The sequence below is a fragment of the Botryllus schlosseri genome, chromosome 1 (assembly GCF_051294905.1).
Source record: "Botryllus schlosseri isolate E-star chromosome 1, Bs_hap1, whole genome shotgun sequence".
Lineage (NCBI taxonomy): Eukaryota > Metazoa > Chordata > Ascidiacea > Stolidobranchia > Styelidae > Botryllus > Botryllus schlosseri.
In genome coordinates this window covers 27,416,087-27,439,278 of record NC_137236.1, presented here as the reverse complement: position 1 = coordinate 27,439,278, position 23,192 = coordinate 27,416,087, and the positions used below count along the sequence as shown (strand labels likewise).

General features: G+C 41.6%; 3 protein-coding genes across 7 annotated transcripts in view; all 3 read left to right on the top strand.

Annotated features, from left to right (window-relative positions):
- LOC145441434 (uncharacterized) overlaps positions 1-23,192 on the top strand; it is a 191,819-nt gene that overhangs the window by 65,659 nt on the left and 102,968 nt on the right. The window lies entirely within an intron of this gene.
- LOC145446717 (uncharacterized) overlaps positions 1-23,192 on the top strand; it is a 69,068-nt gene that overhangs the window by 2,300 nt on the left and 43,576 nt on the right. For all 5 annotated transcript variants that reach the window (XM_080325071.1, XM_080325080.1, XM_080325077.1 and 2 more), the window contains exon 2: positions 1,739-1,855. In XM_080325071.1, coding sequence (XP_080181197.1) covers positions 1,739-1,855 — 117 coding nt within the window. The remainder of the gene's footprint in view (positions 1-1,738; positions 1,856-23,192) is intronic.
- On the top strand, positions 9,910-23,107 carry LOC145446559 (serine/threonine-protein kinase N2-like). The gene is made up of 12 exons (XM_080324906.1): positions 9,910-10,016; positions 11,031-11,177; positions 11,239-11,384; positions 11,450-11,626; positions 15,019-15,177; positions 15,243-15,419; positions 16,697-16,836; positions 16,904-17,046; positions 18,593-18,781; positions 20,487-20,546; positions 21,249-22,036; positions 22,072-23,107. The coding sequence occupies exons 1-11, from the start codon at positions 9,915-9,917 to the stop codon at positions 21,399-21,401; spliced, it is 1,593 nt and encodes a 530-aa protein (XP_080181032.1). The 5' UTR covers positions 9,910-9,914; the 3' UTR covers positions 21,402-22,036; positions 22,072-23,107.

Here is a 23,192-nt window from a genome sequence, read left to right as displayed (position 1 = left end):
GCATATTTGCCTTCTCGGAATTGAACGTAAATGAAGGCTCTTCCTTGCTGATGGAGACTAGAGTGAAACCACAACACCACTGTCGGATGGTTATGTGACCTATAAACAATTGAACATACTCGACATTTGCTATATTTAGGGATTATTTGATGATAAATCTCAACATTTAAAAGAAATGTGCTGAATAATACAGCCATTTTCCAAAATAGCTTCGCGGGCCGGATGAAATGGGCTGGCGGGTCGGATGCGACCCGCGGGCAGTATGTTTGACACCCCTGCGGTAGAGGTAGGCCTACTTGGTTTTGATGTAGTCTATCTTTGCAATCATGCAATAATAGATATGGCCCAATCCATAGTTTGGTTTAAACCTTGACGTGGTGTGCTGGCTTGTTACTAATGTCAGCCGATATAGCGTTTCCAACTGATGTGGTATATTTAGCCTGAAGTAGTTGTATCCCTATTTTATTATTTCGCGCTGCCTGCGATATGAAGACACGAGCTATAGTTAACTAGGTCACTTCTTTTATAATTTGACAAAGTAAGATAAAAGAAGACTCGGGAGCTCCAGAAATTTAACATTCAAGCCCGCTTTAAAGCCGTGTGAGAGTCATTTACACATCACGCAATTCTGTTACATATAACGCCCTAATATTAGGTTGGAAAGAATAGATGTTAGAAGGAAGTGGAGGCGGAGCCCCCAAAAGCTATGTTTACATACCTATAGGACCCCCAATCGTGGTATCGACGGATTCTATTCCGAAGTTAGTCAACTATTGTATAGTACCACTCGTTCGACTTCATAACGGTGATGTGTCCAAAGACATGCTTTTCAACGCGGCATCGAGGTCAATAATGCCAGTTACAAATAGTGTGCATATTAATGATGTCGAATTGGAGAGTATGTCATTGCGATTTGAGATAATACTGCAGGTCAGGAACTACTTGACCGAGATGTCGCTGGCGTGATGTTGGATACATCCCAGGGTTGTTACCAAGTCATAAGGCTCCAAGTAACAAGTAAATCCCCCTTCTATAGGTTTGACTGGAATCAGTCGAGTCATATTCAATTCACTACCGATTCAAGCCCAAGTCAGCGAGCAAAAGGTCGAGTCCGATTCACGGTAATATGACTCGAGTCCGAGTCCAAGTCATTGCGGTCTCTGCTCAGTTTCGAATTGAAGCTTTGTTAACACCACATTTTCTAAATGCGTTAGGTAAAATCGAAAGGTTCGGTAATAAAATGTACTAATTACCCCCGCTTTCAACAGTGTCTGGTCGCATTTTCAAGTACCAATACCAGTAGGAAAAATACCAACATGGCGGTTACAACGAAATATCGGTCTTGGCCGCCTGAGAATCGGGTCATGTGACTGGGTCCGAGTCATCCGCAATGACTCGAGTTCAAGTTGAGTCCATGCACAGATTGACTCGAGCTGAGTCATTTCCGCATTTTGAAAATATAGTCGAGTCATTACTATCCTGGTACAGCCTTGTTCTACATTTATCGAATTACATGCTACCTTATTGAGATTTCAAAGCAACTGCACTGGCTACAAAGCACATCAACATTGGTTTTCGTTTTAAAATAATAAAGGGCGTACTCGAACACACTGGCTCGAACCATAGTCGAGTTGAACCATCAGAAATCGACACTCCATTAGGGTTCGACTTTACTCTAATCGTGATACCCACTTCTACTCAGCAGCACTTCCGGAAAATAGACATTTTAATTTTACAGATGAAATCATCAATGACCCCCCAAGACGGAGATTGCTGCCACCTACGCCTGATGTGCCTCCATACGTGCCTTCCAATTTTAAATTAATTGGCGACGAAACCGTAAAAAATGCTGCAAGTAAGTTATTAAGCGAGTATAATCTGACATAGTCCTACCGAGTGATTTACAAGGTTTTGGTCCCCCAAATTTCTCCCGCAGTTTCTTGAAATTTGGACGTGCACCTACAGAACAAAAGTTATGATTGTTTCTCGCCGTGTCCTGCCGATTATACGGGAAAAAAGAATAAGTGGAGGTATAGCTAACAGCTAAATCGAAGAGTTGATCACAGAAGAAGCGCACCTCCTGTACTCGTCATTGTTTATTTCTGATTTATGGCGCATAATGATCACTTGTTACGTGTGAAAACATAAGCAGAAGCTGGCGGATAGAACGGGATTGCGAATCTGTTTTGTTGCATGAGATAGAACCTGAAAAACTTGTTGTGATTGTGCACTTCCAGCAGTCTGATAAATAATTCGTTTAAGCAAATATGGCTATTTTTGTATTTGAACGAAACACTTGTGGTCTCTTAACACTACTTAGCGGTCACCCAAACTAATCCTTGAAAAACCCTGGGCTTAACTGAATAAGGTAACGTATGTGCCTTGAAAACGACTTATGTCACTGTATTCAGTCTTGTTCAGAGCTGGTCCGAGTTGTCATCGTTGATTTTAGAGTAGAATTTTTGAGTGAAAGTACTCACCAAACTATTTTAAAAAGGAGCATTCATTGACCGAGGGCAGCATGCCGCTAGCAGTTAACCGTGGGGGACTTCCTTTGAAACGATAGGGGGCATCTTCGTCTATAACACGAATTGATAGATTTCAGACGGGTGCAAATTCCGAGATTCAAGTACGTCATCTTTTCATAGGTGTTATGTTTCCCCGGTGGTGTGACGATTTCACTCATCTTGTGGATACAAACCAGGGGCGGGCAACTTCTCCACTCGGCGAAAGTACTTCCTGAGTGGACACATTTTTCGCGAATTTATCCACCTATACAAGGAATGAATCGCATTTACTGTAAACTTCAAGTTCGAAGCATATAGAGACTAAAAACGGTGCCTGAATTCATTAACGTCATGTAGCTTACTTCAATAGCTGTTGAAGTCGTTGAGACATCCGTGGTCGATCAAAGTTTTCAATAAGTTTATTAAACTCTGTCTGTATGTCGGACGTAGAAACCCTCAGTATATACCGTCTATATACTATAAACGGTGCATGAACGAAAAATATGCGAACCAAGTGACGCATATGAAAGAAAATGCCAACAAAACATACTTCCATAAAGGAAGATCCCAAAGATCCCAAAAACACATGGAAAACCATTGGAGAAATTATCAACCTAACTAAAGGTAATGCTCCCAAGAGTGCTGCTGACATCGAGCTACTCGAGAATGGCAGCATGATCAAAGACCAGCTTGTAGTAGCAGAAAAGATCAATCAATATTTTTGCAACATTGGTCCGGATCTTGCAGCTTCAATACCAAACTCCTCCGATGACTTTCTCGAGTACTTGAGTCCTGGCCCTCAGAAATCCATTTTTCTTGAGCCGACAAGTGAAGGAGAAGTTGCGATCATATTATTTGAAATGAAAAATAACAAAGCAGTAGGACCCGATCTCATCCCAACTCACTTTCTGAAGCTAGTCTTTAATATTATTGGTGATGTTATATGCATTTTCTTTAATGAGTCGATACGTCTAGGCATTTTCCCAGATGCACTGAAAACTGCCAGAGTAATGCCAGTGCTTAAGAAAAGCTGTAAAAAGCTAATTTCCAACTACCGACCAATATCTGTTTTGCCAAATCTTGCCACGGTTTTTGAGAAACTGATTGACTGCCGACTCATGATTTTTTTGAATTGAATGCAGTACTGTCTCCGACTCGGCATGGATTCAGATGAAACCACAACACCAACCATGCAATACTATCAATTGTAACGGACTATTACAAAACCATCGAGCAGAAAAAAAGTGGCTGCAGCATTTTTATCGACCTCCGCAAAGCTTTCGACACAGTTAACCACAGAATCTTAAGATACAAGCTAGAACACTATGTAATCAGGGGTATTGCAGCAACTCTACTTGAAAGCTACTGGCAAACCGCAAACAATTTTGTTAAACTGGGGACATTATGAACGACTACCAGAGATATAACTTGTGGAGTGCCACAAGGCTCAGTCCTTGGACCGACTTTTTTCCTCGTTTATATTAACGACATTGTTAATGCATCTTTATTCCGCACAACCCTTTTTGGTGAGGATACTCACCTCTTCATAACCTCCAACACTGTCGATGATTTGCATGCATCTGTGAATAGGGAACTCCCAAAAGTGTCGAGATGGCTGCAAGCAATCAAACTAAGTTTAAATACAGATAACACCGAGATGCTCCTTTTAAGTAATGCCAATCATAGTTTCACTGTGAATATCAATCATAAACAAATCTACATATGTGACTCGGCAAAATATCTCGGCGTCGCCATTGATGCCAAAATGTCTTGGAAGCAGTATATTGAATGCACATCATCAAAACTAGCTCGGTGTGTTGGAATAATGACCCGTCTGCAATCTTTGGTTTCCAGATCAATACTACGAACCATCTATTTCTCTCTTTTCCACTCTCACCTGCAATATGGAATCGTAGTATGGGGAAGTGCATGCACAACATTTTTGTGCAGAATTCGAACCCTGCAAAACCGTGCGATACGGCTGATCTCACCTTTACCTTTACGTACCAAACTGTCGCCTTGCTACCGTAAGCACCGAATTTTGCAAGTTGACAAACCATATCGCTTCGAAGTATCAAAAGTCATTCACAAATATTTTTCCAATAGTTTGCCTCCTGTGTTTGATGACTTTTTCATGCCTGCCAAAAATGTCCACTCCCACTACACGAGATCCTCGTCTAGATGAAATATCTACTTACCCCAACCCAATAGCAACCTAACTAAGAGATCTATCGACTACTCGGGACCTATCATCTGGAATGCATTACCACCACATATCCGTGAATTGCCTTATAATAGATTCAAAAAGCCCTACTTGATCACCTCTTGTCGTGACACTAACACTGTTGCCCTACCTCGCCCAGACATTGCTTCATTGATCATTTGCTACCATCGTTTAATTTTCTTCTATTTTATTTTTTTAACTACTGCAACCTTTTTACAGCCAGACTGTTTAGAGTCAAGTGTACCTGTTTGATGCTGGTGTGATCAGACTAGATGACCTTCACGGTCTTATCGATCATTCCTATCTAATACCGAATACTGTGCAAGCATATTTTTTGTACCACCACCACTGCCGTGTGTTATGTATTTTGGTTGGATGAAAATGAAGACTCTCTCTCTCTCTCTCTCTCATCAGTTAGACTGGAACGCGGCATTGTCTTGTTAATGTCCATGATCGGTAATGTTTTCTTACAGATGTATCTAAACCCCCGAGCCACGGTAATGAGTAGGACAGGATAGTATCTGCGAGCCGGTGGAAATCTCGTCGCGGACCAGATCTGGCCCGCGGACGGTATGTTGCCCGCCCCTGATATAAACGCACTCCAAAATGAGTCTCAACACCACTGCGTCCAAAGTCTAAACAAGTAGAACTAGAATTAGTCTGATAACTTAACCACTATATTACTACCCCGCAGTTGGCAAATCACACTTGAGTGCGAGGAAGAGTGGGACTACGACAGTCAGGAATACCTTCACGTCCAGTTATACAGATAAATAAACTGGCTTATTACGATGCTCCATTGCTTCTATTACGCGAGCGGTGAGAGGTGGCGTCATTATAACTGCTAGAAATGCTCGCTTGGAAGGTCTAATTTCGTTGAAAAAAATCTTTGAAGAGATACTTTAGCTGGTTGCAGCTGCACGAGTCTCATTAGGTGTTGCACAATCGGGCCAAATCATTCGGTAAAATGAAAGGGTTTCAACCATCCCATATCGATAACGTCAGCTGTATCGCGTGACAGTTGCCCGTAGACTCATACGGGGGGGAAAGTATTTACACAATTATGGCATGATTTTATTATGGCATGATTTTGCAGCAGATTGCAGCCAAACTGTTGCTTATGACGTACTATACGCATTGTGGTGAAGCATCTGTCCGGAATAATAGCTACCAACTTATATAGATTGTAGATGTAGTGAAGTTTTCTTTTGCTGACTAAATGTATTGATTGTTTTTTTTTACGGGCGCTGTGGGTGCGTTGTTTGATGTGATGTGCGAACAGGTTTACAGATTTACAGCCTTCGACAATGGAGAATAGTACCAAACTATAATTGTAGTTGATAAATTACCTTTTACTTAACAAAGATGATTTAGCTTCATCATACTTGAGATAAAAAAAACGCTGTTGGTGGGTTGTTTGTAAAGTGGTATACGAACAGATTTACAGATTCCCATCCTTCTACAGTGGAAAATAGCGCCCAGACTATGAATTTTCGTTGATAAATAACTTTTACTTATGATGAAGATTTAGTTTCACTATACTTGAAATCAATCATTTCTTACCACAGGACTAGCACTACTAGAATTATTACTTGGATCAGTGCGACCAGCCCTAATAACGATACACGGTAACGAATAGTACACCTCTATTTCTAGACCGTGGCACTGGACAATGGATTCCTGTTGTCTTCACGCCACTATCCTCACGGCTTGAGGCGGCTAGTCCGGTAGAGGCTCACAGCAGCAGAAATGATATACCGGCAGGTGCGCATGGCCACCCAGAAGCACAGATTGCTGAGTATCCGGCGTTAAGCAATGTCGAGCTGAAATTGCTCCGATCAAGAAGCGACGATACGACCGCCGAGGACTTTTCACCGCTGCTTGACCCTAATTTGTTGGAGGGCTCAACGTGCAATGAAATAGGTATGTTCGAAAATAGCAAAGTATTGTCATGCGGGGCATAACTGGCATGGATTTCATTATCGTCGCATGATAGTACACGGGTTCTAGTAAGGACCATGCCAATTCAACAGAACCGACAACTACAGCATATGACGACGGGAATGATGGGGAAGCCAATTTAAACAACAGCAATAGTAGTCGAACTGATCAAAATAACAATGCAGACGGACCTGGAAGTCTGCCGTTGTTTTCATCGATTGGTCCCGGTGTGCCTCGCCACCGCACACTGTCCGAAATCCATGACTCCGAAAGTAGAGAGCAAGGCAAGTTATCATTGAGAGTGGCACCATAAGATCAATCGGAAGAGGTAAAAGTAGTCATTAGAACTAACGCCGTCTATTTCTAATCGGTTAAATGTCCGTTATATTTCATTACATATCGAAGCGTCTTTCAATTTGAGGTAAAAATTAACACCTGAAGGTAGTCAACTGAAGGACAGTTTTCAATTAGTAAATACCTTCAGCATATATTCTGAGTTGTCTACTAGAGACTTTTCGAATATACCCTATTATGTTTAAATGACATGCCCCAGGGACGGGCAACATATGGCCCGCGACGTGATTTTGAGCGGCCCGCATAGAGTTTCCGGTGGTACATGATGATGTGGCCCACAGCCAGTCTGCTGCAATCCCCCACAATTTGCTTATCCCGTCAAATGATAGTGACTGTAATTTATTCTTAAACGCGCGCGTGTGTGTGTGTGATTAGAGTACGAGAGTAGAGCCTACCCGTAAGTTGTGAGTTCGCAGGCTGTCGCAATTCTTCAAAACCTGCACACTACGTCAAATTATAGCGACGGTAGACCACGGGCGGGCCTTCTGCATTCCGCGGGCCGGAAATGGGAAAATGAAGGTCTTGGTGGGCCGGATCCCTAAATCGATACATCAAACGCGTATTAATCCACCTATGGCAGGGGTTCTCAACCTGGGGGGCGCGGGAGGCTCTCAGGGGGGCGCGAAAAATTGACGAAGTCAGTATAGGGGGGGCGCGAGAAATTGACAAAGTCAGTATAAATTGTACGTGTCTGAACATGTGTTTCACATCCATCATGAGAAGACGATTATTGAAGATGAAATTTATTCCATATTCAAGAAAGTTTGCAAAATACAAACTCTAGCAACCGCGCTCAACGGAGTATAGTCTGATTTCAACTTCATTTAAGCAAGTTTTTGAAATTCTTTGGAGATATAGAGAGCAATTCCCACGTGTAAGTCATTTATTGCTTCATAGCTTTGACAGTAGCCTAAAGCTTGTCGCGCCGGGCAGCTCTTGTTAGTAGCTTGCGAACTGCACTGCCTAAGAGAGACTTAGATGCAACATAGGTTGCCCGGTTTCGCCCTCAATTAGGCTACTCTAAATCGATACAATTTAATTAATTTTCAAAACTGATCAAATTTAGCCTGGCAGGACGGAACGACGCCTTGCTCTCTGTACTCACTACCAGCATCAGGATTAGTCTCGGGGTGACCTACCATGAAATTAATTGATGGATGTCTTGTTCAATGTTTTTTTGTTATTTTCAAACAAGTTTGGAGAAATTTGTCAGCAATGTAAAAGACTCAACAACTGGAATGCAGATTCAAAATTGGCGTAAGATAGACCTTATGTATACTATTAGATCAGGGGTGGGCAGCCTGCGGCCGTAGAAGGGAATTGGAGCGGCCGTCGGCGCCTATTTTAATTAGTATGTGTTGACGGCCGTAGACATGCAAATTGCAATTACGAATTGACTCCCGCATTTCCGAGAGATTTTAATTAATCTTGAAATTTTCTTCGCCCTCTGCGCAATTCAACAAGACTTCATTTTTCGATTTTAATGCAGTAGCGCCCTTCTTAATCTGAGCCGGAATGGGAACTGGCAAGAAATAACAATTCGTTCGCGGCCCTGAAAAATTTTCGCGCTCCGCGCGACAATATGCAGCTCCCGGCAACTATTCATAACATTGCCACTCGCGATTTCGGTGCGTACAATAGGCCATTGTGAAAAGTAGATGTCCGGAGTTCACCGGGAATGGATATGGACAGTTTACCATAGGTATTTTGGGTCCAGATCGTTCATTGCGGCTATGCCCTGGAATGCGGCCTTACGCTACATAAGCAATCGAAATGCAGCCATGATTATCAAAAACGTTGTCCACCTCTGTATTAGATGATGTGCTCTTTTTGACATGACGATAAATGCAAGGGGGTAAGGGGGGGCGCGAATTTTTTGACCATCTCCAAGGGGGGCGCGTGTCAAAAAAGGTTGAGAACCACTGTCCCAAATCGATGCAAATACACAATCCGTGTTATGCGAATAGTTCCACTCTGTGTGTCGGATGATCAAATACTTCTAATCAACAGCATCCATTTGGCTCATTGATTTTTTTGTTTGAATTATCGATTGTGAGTAATTTTGTTTCGTTTCATCACACGTTAGAATACTCAGAAGGCTTCTGCCATCTGGTATTGCTAATACTTTGTGATTGGTTGCAATATGTATGTATGACCGTATAAATGATTGAGATTGAGAGTGATTGTAAAATATGATGTAGCCTGCACACAAATGTTATTTTCCGAATTTATGACATCATTACAGCTTAACTACCGTTTAAGATATCCATCCAGCAGTACGTGATTTTTTTCCATAACTTTGTAGACTCACCAAAAAGCGATCTGTTCTGATAAACTGTCTGCGATATGACGAGACACAATATTGTGATATATAGTTTGTCAAGGTTACTGATTATATGTTGCGTATACGTATTTCACGATTTTATGGGATATAACGCACCTGGCTTCACCGATTTCACGATGACAATATCAAGTCATGGCCTTACGAAATAACACTTGCACAAAGACTTGTAGTCTTATATATTGTTCTTTATTCAATTGCAACACTGTCTGTCATGATATGCATCGGCCTTGTGCCACTACAGCCGCTAATATTGTGATTGATTTTATTTTTGTAATGCACCGCGGTTGTGTTGTGGATTATTCGCAGATATGAATACTCTTGTTATTTTTATTCCTACCGGTAAAGATTTTGAGCGTTTTACTGGGATTTTACGCATCCGTCATAATGCGATGATTGATAGCTAGGTATGAATGATTACTGATCACACTTCGAGACATTGTTCAGCCCCTACGTGAACTCATTGTGTAGTGACAATTTCGTTTCAGGCAATATTTGCTTTTGTCCATTGTTGGGAAACACTGGTTCTTTTCTTCCAGATGAAGTCATGGCAGTCCTGAAGCTGGACAATCAATTGTTTTGCGAAACCATGTACAGACCGATCAATCAGCAATGCTGGGACGCGCGTTTCGTTAAAGACCTGGACAGGGTGATTTACTTGTTATTCAACAAATTTCGTGATATGGTAGTCGCGGTTATGCCTTCAACCTTACTAGATTTTAGGTTGCCACAAATATCATCTTGTAGCCATACGTTGTCATGCCGGGCATCAATTGTCAGTGGCATGCATTTCGATAAATTGGCACTGGCATTCAAAGTGACTGAAGATAGCATCAGTTGCATTGCTGGCAAATGCTTGACCGGTATCATGTTGTATTTTCTAAATCTCATGCCGAAATATTGACGGGTATCTTGATATTTTACCTGATGTTTCTTGATGAAATTTCAAGTGCGTGATTAAAATGAAATGGGTTCAGTAGGCGACAAGACTGAATGTTTGCTTTCGAGTTTAAATATATACGGTCTGGTAGACTGCAAATAGACAACAGAAGCAGGCTTAGTCGCTGTCTGTGCCTATTGAGCATAATAAAGCAGAATAAGCTTGGTGTTGAGGACGCTTTTCTGACTGGGTCGGGTTACAGCCTCCAAATCGATTTTCAGCGTAGTCCAATTACATTAAACATGACTGAACTAATTCAAACTGAATTATGATACGGGTTGCACCTGCATAGCCTATGCGTTAAACACCGTAGATGAAGCCTGGCCCAAATTCTGGCACATTTGTGGGATCTCAGATACGGAATGCTATGCTTACTGAAATGTGTAAACACGCAAGAGCTCTACCTTGTTTACAAGCCAGGGGCTCTTAAACCTTTTTATCGTGGACCCCTTTTGGTTTATTACCATCCCATGTGTAATACGCTCTTTAATACTACTATGGTACTATCTTATGATTTTAACTCCACTTTGTAATATAATATTAGGGGCATGACCCCGAAATACAAAAATATCCATTGTGTTATTGTGATAGTATTGCAATTTCGAAAGCATGAGCTATGCACGTCCTGACAGTAACCGATAAGTATTATTGCTGGTTGTATGATGCCCTTTAACACATGATCATGCATTTCGCCCTTTCATCACTCTCGTCTCAACACCGCAGGCTAGAGAAATGGAGATCATCTGTGTCTACTGGAAGGATTGGAGAGCGATGGCCGCCGTCAAGTTCCTGAGGTTGGAAGACTTTCTGGACAACGAGCGGCACGGGATGGCCCTGCATCTCGAACCGCAAGGAATACTTTTCGCAGAGGTAACGTGTTTTGTTGCGCTCGATAGATTCGATAGGACATGCTACTTTCTGACAAAATCAGTTGTTGTATTACTTCCGGTCGATCGCGGTTTTGGGACGTGGACACTTCGGTAAAGTGCTGCTGACGCAACATCGGAAGTCAAACGAAATGTACGCCATCAAAGCGCTCAAGAAAGGCGACATCATCGCCAGAGACGAAATCGACTGGTCAGTCGGTTGTGTTTTTCAATGAGTCCTTCTTTTTTTCAAATGTGATGTATTGCCTGCTGCAGCTTGATGTGTGAAAGGCGTATATTCGAGTGCGCGTCCAAGGTGCGCCATCCGTTTCTCGTCAACCTGTTTGCCTGCTTTCAAACCGTGGAGCACGTCTGCTTTGTGATGGAGTACGCGAGTGGCGGCGATCTCATGTTACACATTCACACGGACGTCTTCTCGGAGAGTCGGACCGTGTAAGTAAAATCTATAATGGTATTAGTGTGGTGCTTTTGATGCGTGGGTCTTTATAGGATTTTACTCGTGTATTTTGTAGGGGTGGTCAGTAAAGAAGTACTTCTAATTTTGTGAGTGCTCGGTAGGTTTCGCATATTTGAGCTACTTACTAGCGTTGTAATGATTTTAGTATATTTATGCTTCAAGGTTTTTATTATTTAAGCAAAATTAGCTGTAGAATACTAGAAATTGCTACCTGATTAGTTTTAGTATGTCACTTTTTGTTTTCCAAAGTATCTGAGTATGATTAATCTCGTTACGTTTTGTCATTAGCGTTTGTGGTTTTCGTGCTCTGATTTCTCCATCAATGTTATCATTTTTTGTTAATATTCTCTGTTATTGTTATTTTTGAACGTCGTTATTAATATTTTTTGTTTGTTTTGTTATTATATGTTATACTATCGTATCTCTTTCTGCTGCGAAGCCTTTGCTATGAAGCATGATTGTTCCTTGTGCTGTTGGGATTAAGCCTAAGGTTATGTAAATAATCCCAGACTTTCATGCCCTTAACTCACCTAGCACGAACCAGACTGTGAGATCTTTATCAAGGCCATGTTAATCCCAGTTATTGAGATTATAATCACTTCTACCATGCTTCACTAAGTGCAATGTATCTGGTATCATTCATCAGACAATGGACTAATCGGAGATTAGATAAGGTGGATTGATCATTGACCAGGTTAACATAACTGGAGATGCGCCAAACACGTGCAATGTTAGCGGAGAGTTCGTGTGCGGGTATTGTTAAATTGCAGAGTTCAAAACTGTTTCTGATACGAATTCCGTATTGTTTCTTGAATTATGCATGCGAAGTGATCGATGTTTTGCGAATTTACTAATATAGCGTCAATTCATTAGGGTTAGTACATGTCGCCAACAATTAAATACCTGCGCTTATCAAAGCGTCGAGCAATTAAATATGCGCGCTCATCAACGCGTCTTACGCAGCCTCGTCGACTATTTGCACAAGTCGAAATGTCCGAGTTTTTAGGGAATATGTGCCATAATGACGCCGATTTCAGGTGCTTCAAACCTGTCCTCTTTTATAACTCAAACTGATACACATATTCTAATGGTTATGTTCAAGTATTAGCGGAAATATATTACGCACGCGACGCACATGTTTGCGGACATTCGATGTCTTTCAGTTTCGCGATGTCACTCTTTAATCACAATCGCTAATCAGCATACAATCAACGGCATGATCTCCAAGCCATTGAGGGATAGGAGCCAAACCATGCTAGGCCCGAGACGCGATGGTTAGGCTAGCGATGATCTATCGATATATCTTTCGTATTAGGCCTATTGCAGATGCGATTGTGTAGGCCAGGGCCGGCCAACCCGTGGCCCGCGAGAAGGTTTTGAGTGGCCCGTGAGGTAATTTCCGAAATATCTAATATCATCAACAAAAAATGGATTGCACAGATTTTGAGCTTGCAAGGCCAACCAAAAATTTGATTAGTCTGGCCCCAATACTTAAGATGTGATGACTAGACTATCAGTTCCAACGCATTGACAGATCCATCAGCCATTCACATATTGATACATCTTCGTACACTACAATAAAGCAGAATAATTTGCGATAGACTTATCAAAGGTAAAAACTTTCTACAAGCTTAGCGCAATAGGTTGTCACTCGATTTCTTGTTTTTAATATTGTTGCCAATTTGTGAAAATGGAAGAACACCTAATGTATCAGATTTAGTGTAACTATATTCGCGATTACGAGACAAAGTGTCGTTCAACATATGCGACCTTGCGTTTGCGCTCGCAGTAAGACCGTCCACCGTGAAACCTAGGCACGAAATGATTGACGCATGTTGGTCACAGCTTTCGATAGCGATATGTCCATGCGCCGAATAGCCCAGTCCTCGCAAACTTAGCCCAGCGCTATACAGCAGGCCCGCAATATAGTCAATAGACAATATTATTGACCTATGAACTTCAAAAAATTTTCGCGCTCCGCGCGGATAGTGGCCCGCGCATAATTTCGTCAATCGAATGTGGCCCTTTGGCCGAAAAGGTTGGCCAGCCCTGGTGTAGGCCAACAGATGATATCGTGCGCTTATCAATGCGTCGAACAATTTAATACGCGCGTTTAGCAATGCGTCTAACGTCTTAAATAGCCTCTGCGACTATTTGCGCTAGTCAAAATGTACGAGTTTTTATGGAATACGTGCTATAATGACGCCGATTTCAGGTGGTTCAAACCTTACCTCTTTTTAGCCTTGACACACAGCTTTTGATGGTTATGTTCAAGTATTAGCGGAAATCAATAACGTATGTACAATGTACATTGTACGTACGCACGTTGCATATGTTTGCGCACATTCGATGTAATTCAGTTTCGAGATGTCACTCTTTAATCACAATCGCTAATCAGCATATACTTGGCAACCATTTTATCCGAGCCATCGGGAAATAGGAGCCAAAGCATGGTAGGCCCGAGGCGCGGTAGTTAGGCTAGCGATATCTTTCGTATACTAGGCCGCTTGCAGATGCGATTGTGTAGGTCAGCGATGATATCGTGCACACCGGGCCTATTGCAGATGAGAATATTCAAGCCAGCGGAACTAGGCTTGTTAGAGACGCGATAAATCAGGCTAGCAACGATTGCCAAGCACGCGGCAATGAATGACCTAATTTCGCAAACATCTCAGCGGATGATCGTGTTTCGTTACACTGTGCAGTACATCGCGCACGGACGAATCTCGCTAATTGGCAACACGCCTTTCGTTAATTGGCCGCACGCAACACTGATAATACGACTTATTGAATTGCAACAGACCATTAGCGTCAGAACGGTCATTTCGAAAGAAAGGGGTTTCGCGTTTAGGAAGGGGGTTTCACGCTTCTAAAGGAGATGGTACCGACCCCCGAAACCCTCCCTGGCTACGCGCCTGCTGATTCCTAATAGTAGTGAAACTGCCTGCGCAGTATTCTATCAGACACATGTTTATAGAATATATCTTATATTTAAAGAACGGAGAAATTTTGTGCTGAATTATTAATGAAGCACTGGTATGACTATTCGAATCAATTTTAATCAACATAGTTTGTATTTCTAAGAAACCTGATTTCTTGTGCTGAATCTCCTTTTGCCTATAAGTGACAGTTAAACTAACCAGTATTGCTACCTGCCACCCCATGAAGTGGGGGAAAAGGTATTAAGAGAAATTATGCTTGCAAAAAGAAATTGGGTTTGTGAGGAACTACCCTACGTTACAAGCTTCTGTACCTGCAACGTCACTGTCTAGTAACATTTGGTATGGTTTTAGAATGGTTGGAGACGCATCATTTTACTGAACCACTGTTGTAAACACCCCCCCCCCCCCCTGTTACCGTTTTACAGTTCGACTCAAATCGGAATGAAAGACTTCCGGTCGATCGCGGTTTTGGGACGTGGAAGCTTCGGTAAAGTGCTGCTGACGCAACATCGGAAGTCAAACGAAATGTACGCCATCAAAGCGCTCAAGAAAGGCGACATCATCGCCAGAGACGAAATCGACTGGTCAGTCGGTTGTGTTTTTCAATGAGTCCTTCTTTTTTTCAAATGTGATGTATTGCCTGCTGCAGCTTGATGTGTGAAAGGCGTATATTCGAGTGCGCGTCCAAGGTGCGCCATCCGTTTCTCGTCAACCTGTTTGCCTGCTTTCAAACCGTGGAGCACGTTTGCTTTGTGATGGAGTTCGCGAGTGGCGGCGATCTCATGTCGCACATTCACACGGACGTCTTCTCGGAGAGTCGGACCGTGTAAGTAAAATCTATAATGGTATTAGTGCGGTGCTTTTGATGCGTGGGTCTTTATAGGATTTTACTAGTGTATTTTGTAGAGGTGGTCAGTAAAGAAGTACTTCTAATTTTGTGAGTGCTCGGTAGGTTTCGCATATTTGAGCTACTTACTAGCGTTGTAATGATTTTAGTATATTTATGCTTCAAGGTTTTTATTATTTAAGCAAAATTAGCTGTAGAATACTAGAAATTGCTACCTGATTGGTTTTAATATGTCACTTTTTGTTTTCCAAAGTATCTGAGTATGATTAATCTCGTTACGTTTTGTCATTAGCGTTTGTGGTTTTCGCGCTCTGATTTCTCCATTAATGTTATAATTTTTTGTTAATATTCTCTGTTATTGTTATTTTTGAACGTCGTTATTAATACTTTTTGTTTGTTTTGTTATGATATGTTATACTATCGTATCTCTTTCTGCTGCGAAGCCTTCGCTATGAAGCATGATTGCTCCTTGTGCTGTCGGGATTCAGCCTAAGGTTATGTAAATAATCCCAGACTTTCATGCCCTCAACCCACCTAGCACGAACCAGACTGTGAGATCTTTATCAAGGCCATGTTAATCCCAGTTATTGAGATTATAATCACTTCTACCATGCTGCACTAAGTGCAATGTATCTGGTATCATTCATCAGACAATTGACTAATCGGAGATTAGATAAGGTGGATTGATCATAGACCAGGTTAACATAACTGGAGATGCGCCAAACACGTGCAATGTTAGCGGAGGGTTCGTGTGCGGGTATTGTTAAATTGCAGAGTTCAAAACTGTTTCTGATACGAATTCCGTATTGTTTATTGAATTATGCATGCGAAGTGATCGATCCATGGTGTGAAATGTACATTAGGAATGACTTTTCAGTGGCATAATGCCGTAAACGCAACACACTTACCCGTGTTTTGTTGAAAATATCGAATTCGTGGACAGTTATGAGCATCACATGGTAGTCCCTGGTCCTATCTGGTATGAAATTAGATACCGAATGGCAGAGTAATACCAGAAATTCTACGAGTATTAAAGTGAAGCATACAAACATTTAACAAATTAGATTAGAAGTATATTACTTACATTTCACTCTGATTAGTGAAATTGGACAGTTAGAATAATGCTAGATTGTGCTGTCCAAGTATGCGATACTATGTATATATATCCTGGAATAAGACGCTTTTATATGTGTCTGGATCTTGTGGTGCCAAATATTTTTCTTCTTTCGGAAAGCTGAAAAATTTCGTCTGCGCAGATTTTACACGGGCTGCGTGGTGCTGGGTCTTCAGTACTTGCACGACAATAAGATCGTCTATCGGGATCTGAAGCTGGACAATCTGCTTCTGGACAAAGACGGATTTGTCAAAATCGCGGATTTCGGCCTCTGTAAAGAGGGTGAGTGAAACATTTCCGGCGGCTATTTCCGTTGCAATTGATTTGACCGTTTGATTTGCGTTTCGAGGAATGGGTCACGGTGACCGCACCGACACTTTCTGCGGTACTCCGGAATTTATTGCGCCCGAAGTGTTAACCGATACCTCGTACACTCGGGCCGTGGACTGGTGGGGTCTCGGCGTGCTCATCTTTAAGATGCTGGTCCGGAAGGTATGCCGTGAATTTGTATGTCTTGAGAATTTTTGTCTCACGTCCATACGCCGCAAAATTCCCGGTGTCTGCCGAAATCACCTCGGCCGTTTGTAAGTCCAGTTTTGTAGAGTCTGCATTGTTTCAAAGCAGAGGTGGCTTGTCACTTGTAAATTTCTAAATACTTTGAATTGAATGGCATATTCTCATTGAAATGAACCGTAATATTTTCGGCTGACACTCATCAGGGGTAATCGTCAGCAACTAGTAGAGAGTTGGAAAGAACATTGTATATCAACAATCGTATCACAAAATATGATGTCACCGGCGGAGAGATTATACAAAACTTAATTCCGGTGACGTCATATTTTGTGATACTATTGTTGATATGCAATGTCCTTTCCAACTCCCTGCTTGTTGCTGACATTTACCCCTGACGAATGTCAGCCGAAAATATTCGGGTTCATTTCAATATGAATATACTATACAATTGTATATTGAAGTTCTGTACCTGCAAGAAGCTCTTCAAAGTAGTAGAAATTGACATTTCTCATTAAGTAACAAAGTATTATATACCAATTTCTGCCGAATAACCATAAACTGTTAATTAGAAGTAGGAGAGATCTAAAATCATGACCACTTATCTCAAAACTTTGGCACTTTTAGAAATGAAAAACGGTGAGAAGTAAATAGTTTTGCCTAGGTACAAGTAGAAGTGGAAGGAGTCTTAGGGCGGATATAATAAAGTAGGGTTAGCATTGAAGTCGACGATCGCGGTCGTCAGGATTTACCAACCCAGGATTAACGAAACCGGTTGATTGCAGCGCATAAAGTTGGTTTGAATCTCATGATTTAACAAGCCGCAACAAACTATCGATAACTAAATATAAAAACTGTGTACCATTCCTACGCATTCCTACCATTGCTAGGTAATGGCTTCACTAAACAATCAACAAATTATGTACCCACCATTGTAGAGGGGTATCAATATTCTATAATCCATTTCTTAGCTGCACCGTACAAATTGGACACGACTTTCATTTCTAAATGATGATAATTCTACCTATTACAGTGACAGTATCGTTTTCAGCAGGCTGCTGTTTCATTCAACAAATTGACAATTGTCTGCCTATAACGTGTTTTCGCATTATGATGCAACAGATAACGCCGCTTGATTGAAAACTTGAGACACCTCGACTCGAGCGTAACTTTTCCAACTTTACTCGTCAAGATTAGCGGTATTTAATCAGAGATTTAGCGTTCTCCCGGTTCAGCTAACTTTATTATCTCCGCCCTAACCCCTGAATAAATAGTGCAAGTTAGGAAAACCTACACTAGCGAAAAGCACACACACTAGCGAAAAGCAGTGTGCAATTACCTTTTTACTGACCACATCTGATATCGCGTACGTGCGGATCACGAATTTGCAAATCTATATACAAAGTCGATGTTTGGATTTGGAATTCTGAAGTCCGCTTAGAGATAAGCGATTCAATTGAATTTCCGGTTTTTCACGTCCTAACTTGAATCGCCGCCCGTTTGCTAAAGGAAAATTTCTCCTTCCCAGTCGCCCTTCCCCGGGGACGACGAAGAAGAGGTTTTCGACTCTATCGTCAATGACGACGTACGATATCCGCGGTTTCTCTCCAGCGAAGCGATCGGCCTGATGCGACGGCTGCTGAGACTCAATCCCGAAAGAAGGCTGGGCGCCAGCGAACGGGACGCGGAAGACGTGAAGAAGCAGCCTTTCTTTAGGGTTAGTTTTTGTTATTGTGGTAGCGCCGGATGCTAAACTGAACTCTCATTTTTACAGTATGGTACAAAGTTCGAAATTTTAGAATTCAGTGGTTGTCAACCTTTTTGGCTTCGCGGACCCCTTTTGACCGTCACGTACTCCCGCGGACCCCCTCAAGTTTTAGTTGTGTGTTAGCTCTATTATGGTGCAAACTTCATCTGTCTTGTGCAAACATGATCTGTAGGTTTGTGATAAACAGCAAAATATTGATTTTCATGAAGATAACATCATACTATTTATGTAAAAATTGTCGGAATTTTATTATTTCAAAGCTAATTTTGCTGCTGTATTTCTTGAAGTAGGTTACATGGTATTGTCTTGAAAATCCGCGTCTTCGTTTTAATATGAACGACGAGTGCCGGAAACTATTTCCGCAAAGATAGATGGAGGCTAATGCAATATTAACGCATAACGCTTCCGACGATACTTTTGATGTGATCGCAACATTTATGACACCAAAATGAAGAAACACATATTTTATGAACATATCACGCCCAGCCTCTAGCGCAGTGACGGGCAACATACGGACCTCGGGCCGGATTCAGCCCGCAGAGAGTTTCTACCGTCAAAGTGAAATCCTAATCTAAAAGTATTGAAAAATTTTATGCTCCAAAAATGAATCCACGTTTTCCAACCAGAGAAAGACTGTCATGAAACGACTTGTTCTATTCGAGTTTACATATATATTTACGAGCAAATACTTTCGATCATGAACAATTGAACATTAACAAGACAAGGTTGCATACCAATTGCATGGTGATATGAACTTCAGGGTTGGATCGTAATGCTTTGATAGCAACGAAACACTCCTTGTTCATAAAAAATCAGCCTTGTCGATAGGGCATCCGGCCATCCGCAATAAGAATGCGCCAAATCTGATAGCCGAACTATAAGAGCAGGTATATCATTATCCGATTTATGACGAGTTTTAGCCGAAAATATTCTGGCTCATTTCAATATGAATATACTATTCAATTGTATATTAAAGTTCTGTACCTCCAAGAAGCTGTTCCTCGTATTGGGACAAATTATGGAAATACTTCGGAAATTTTATTTTCAAACAACTGTTCACTAATTTGATAAGACTGACAACTTCAAATCGAGGTTTCGCAGACATTACAAAGTCACCCTGATTGACGTTACTATCTCCATATTTTAATTTTTTCCCACAAACCCCAACAAAACGTCTCTAAACAGAACTTTGTTTGTATCAGCAGGTTGTTGGGAAATAGGCAATGAAAATGAGGTACCACACTACGATAGTCCATGTCAGACGATTATTATGATGATATTAGTCATGGGGATTTAGCAGTTGTGGTGCGAAACTGCCTCATGCTTTCTCAAAGTAAAAAAATAGAAAAATTAGGTGATAATCCATTTTAAAAATTTAAAGGTCTCGCTGACCCCCTGAAATTGTCTCGCGGACCCCCTGAAATTGCCTCGCGGACCCCCGGTTGAGAACGGCTGTTTTAGATAATTATACAGCGGAGGTTCCCAACCATGAGAATATTTATCATCTGAGTCCATTGTACTACCTCAATAAGTACTAACTAATCAATGTTATGTCATAATTATTGTGTGTTTTCTTTGTAATTATCGGTTACTGTACAGTGTACATAGTGTACAAACCAGATTGATTGATTGCTTACTAAATATTTTCTTGCAGAAGCTGGATTGGATGGCCCTTTTGGAAAAGAAAATCATTCCGCCGTTTGTTCCAACTATTGTGAGTTCTACTTTATTCTAGAATTGTTACGTATCAACGAGTGACTGGCAGGATCTCGCGGTAACCGTAACTAAGGCAGGAGGGTCTGTAATAGGTAGTTGATACATTTCTGGCACAACAATCTGAGTGTGGTATCGGGAATATATACTTTTCAGTACCGGTAAGGAAAATGTATGGTTTATGTCACCGTGAAATATTGTTTCAATAATTTTCACCACCGAGTCCGAGTCATTGTATTTTGACTCGAGTTCAAGTCCAAGTCATTCTGTTCATGGATGAGTTTTCAGTTCAATCCGGTCCGACCCACTTTTTCAACTCTGCTCGAGTGATAGAGAACGGCTCGCATTCATAATACCGTAATTTTTCTCAGTCAACAATTTCGGCCCTATTTTCCAAGTATTAGGACTGAAAGACGAAATGCAAATACAGTGGTGACTTTACTATTATTCGAATCACAAGGAAATGTCTGTCTTGGCCGTCCTAGTCTCGAGTCCTATGACTTGGTTCGAGTCGTACATTATGACTCAACTCCAAGTCGATTCGATACAAAAATTGACTCGAGTTGAGTTAAGTCATTTTACGCATTTGAAAAAATGACTCTTGTCAAGACGAGTCACAAAAAAATCGCGACTGGAGTCATTACAACCCTGCCTGTAATGCAGTATCGACATTGATGTCGCAATGGCTATTTTTTGTTTACAGCGTTCCGCGACCGATGTCAGTAACTTCGACGAGGAATTCACGAACGAAGACCCGGTCTTAACGCCCCCGCACGAAAACAACAAGACGCTGAGCCGGGCCGAGCAAGCGCAATTCCTGGAATTCGATTATGTCGCCGAATGCTCCACGAAATGAATCATGCCGACTCCGCAACGATAAGGCCACGATACGACCAACTGACGACCGACTTTGTGGACAATCGCAGTTACGTCTGAAACCAGGCCGCGTACGGAAACGGTGCGGTGTTTGACGCCCGTTTGGGCCGATTGTCGACAGATGCACAGTACGCTTGTAGGTTGTTTTTTAAGATTTTCGTACCTACTACCGATTTCACGGTTTGACGCAATACCTGTATTCTGTATCTGTTGTTTTCTATATAATGCTGTTTGCGGCGGGTGACACTGCGGTGACATTCTCGAAAAACTTTTAGTAGTATTTACTTGCAATCGGGCATTGCGATGATAATATATACGGGAATTAACGTTTTCTAGTGGAATTTGTAGAATCGTGCATTTTTGTATGCCGTCGTATTCTAAGCCTATACCGAGAATCTTAAGTAGATATGTGCTCAGGATGATATACCTTAACACGCTTTTTTCCAACGACTATAAATATTTTCAATATCGCAGGCTCTAATGTTACTTTTCGTGCTAACGCTTTTCGTAGCCGGCAGTCGGCTGGGATTTGACACTATGTTTTAGTAATGTGCTGCCTCCAAATTGGAAGGCGATAACCTAACCTTGCACTACGTACTGGAGGTGTTATGGAAAGTTCCAGAGTTTCAAAAAGTTTGGTATCTTGGCAGTTTCGGTCCGCTTGAGAAAATAAGCTTGTTATAATGAACCAATTTGAAGATTATTTGCCACAATATGCTCTACTTTTCACTGCCAGCATTGCGAACTTGTTTTCCGTATGCTCGTTTAATGGTAGGGTGGTTTGTGGCTCTGCCGTAGCGCGTCCTTGCATGAGACAGTACGGAATTGCTGGTTACTGCTGTCTGTGACAATGAGCTAATAGAACGTACGACTTTTTTCTTGAAATTAGGTAATCCTGATGCATACAACCCAGCATAGTACTGTTGTATTGTATACCAGGTACTATGATTTGTGGGTCTCATGATTCAAAATCAGTGCAGACTGCGGCAATCACAGCCAAGAACTGCACATTACCCTGCGTGCCGTGTTTTTGGCAATTTACATTATCATCAACTTGCTCTGTAGTACCTTATTTGTGAACTAGTCGTTAATACAGGGTTAATAATCTGGTGAAATTGTTTGTGGGCGTTTTTGTGCCTGTCGGCCTTCATGTCGGAATATCAGTGCTGATATCTGTAGAGCAATGCCTCTTTGTATTGCAAGCCATTTTGCATTCTGTCTTGCCCTTATAGTTGCTATGGAAAAAATGGAGCATTCCCCCTTGGATCTACTATGTAGCATTTGCTATGCCGGAGTAGACACATTATGTTTCATTGTGTAAGCTTAGTAACTACAGTATCATAATCATGAATCCTGTTTGCTATTTGAATCGGTGTGATATTGGGATCGGACTTTTTCGTTGTAATGTGAATTTTGCGTACTCGCATCTACTGAATTGTGTCGTTATGAAGTGATCGATTGAATTTCTGAAATGTGCCAAATTTGTGAGGCGTTGTAAGCATAGGAACAGACTCGTCTGCCCGCGAGTTGGCGACCAATTGCTCTGTTTTGGCTGGCGTAATATTCAAGTGTACAGTTTTTACTTCCAAGTACATCGCTACGTTCTGCTATTTGCGTGATGTCTATTGCAGGTTTCTTATGTTCGATGCATATGAAATATGATCTGCTACCGTTATAGATTACGAACTCATTTGCAATATTGCGTATTGGAAAGACGTTGACAGCGATGTTAAGTATAGAAAGTGTTTGAAAGGGGGTGGTGATGTCTGGA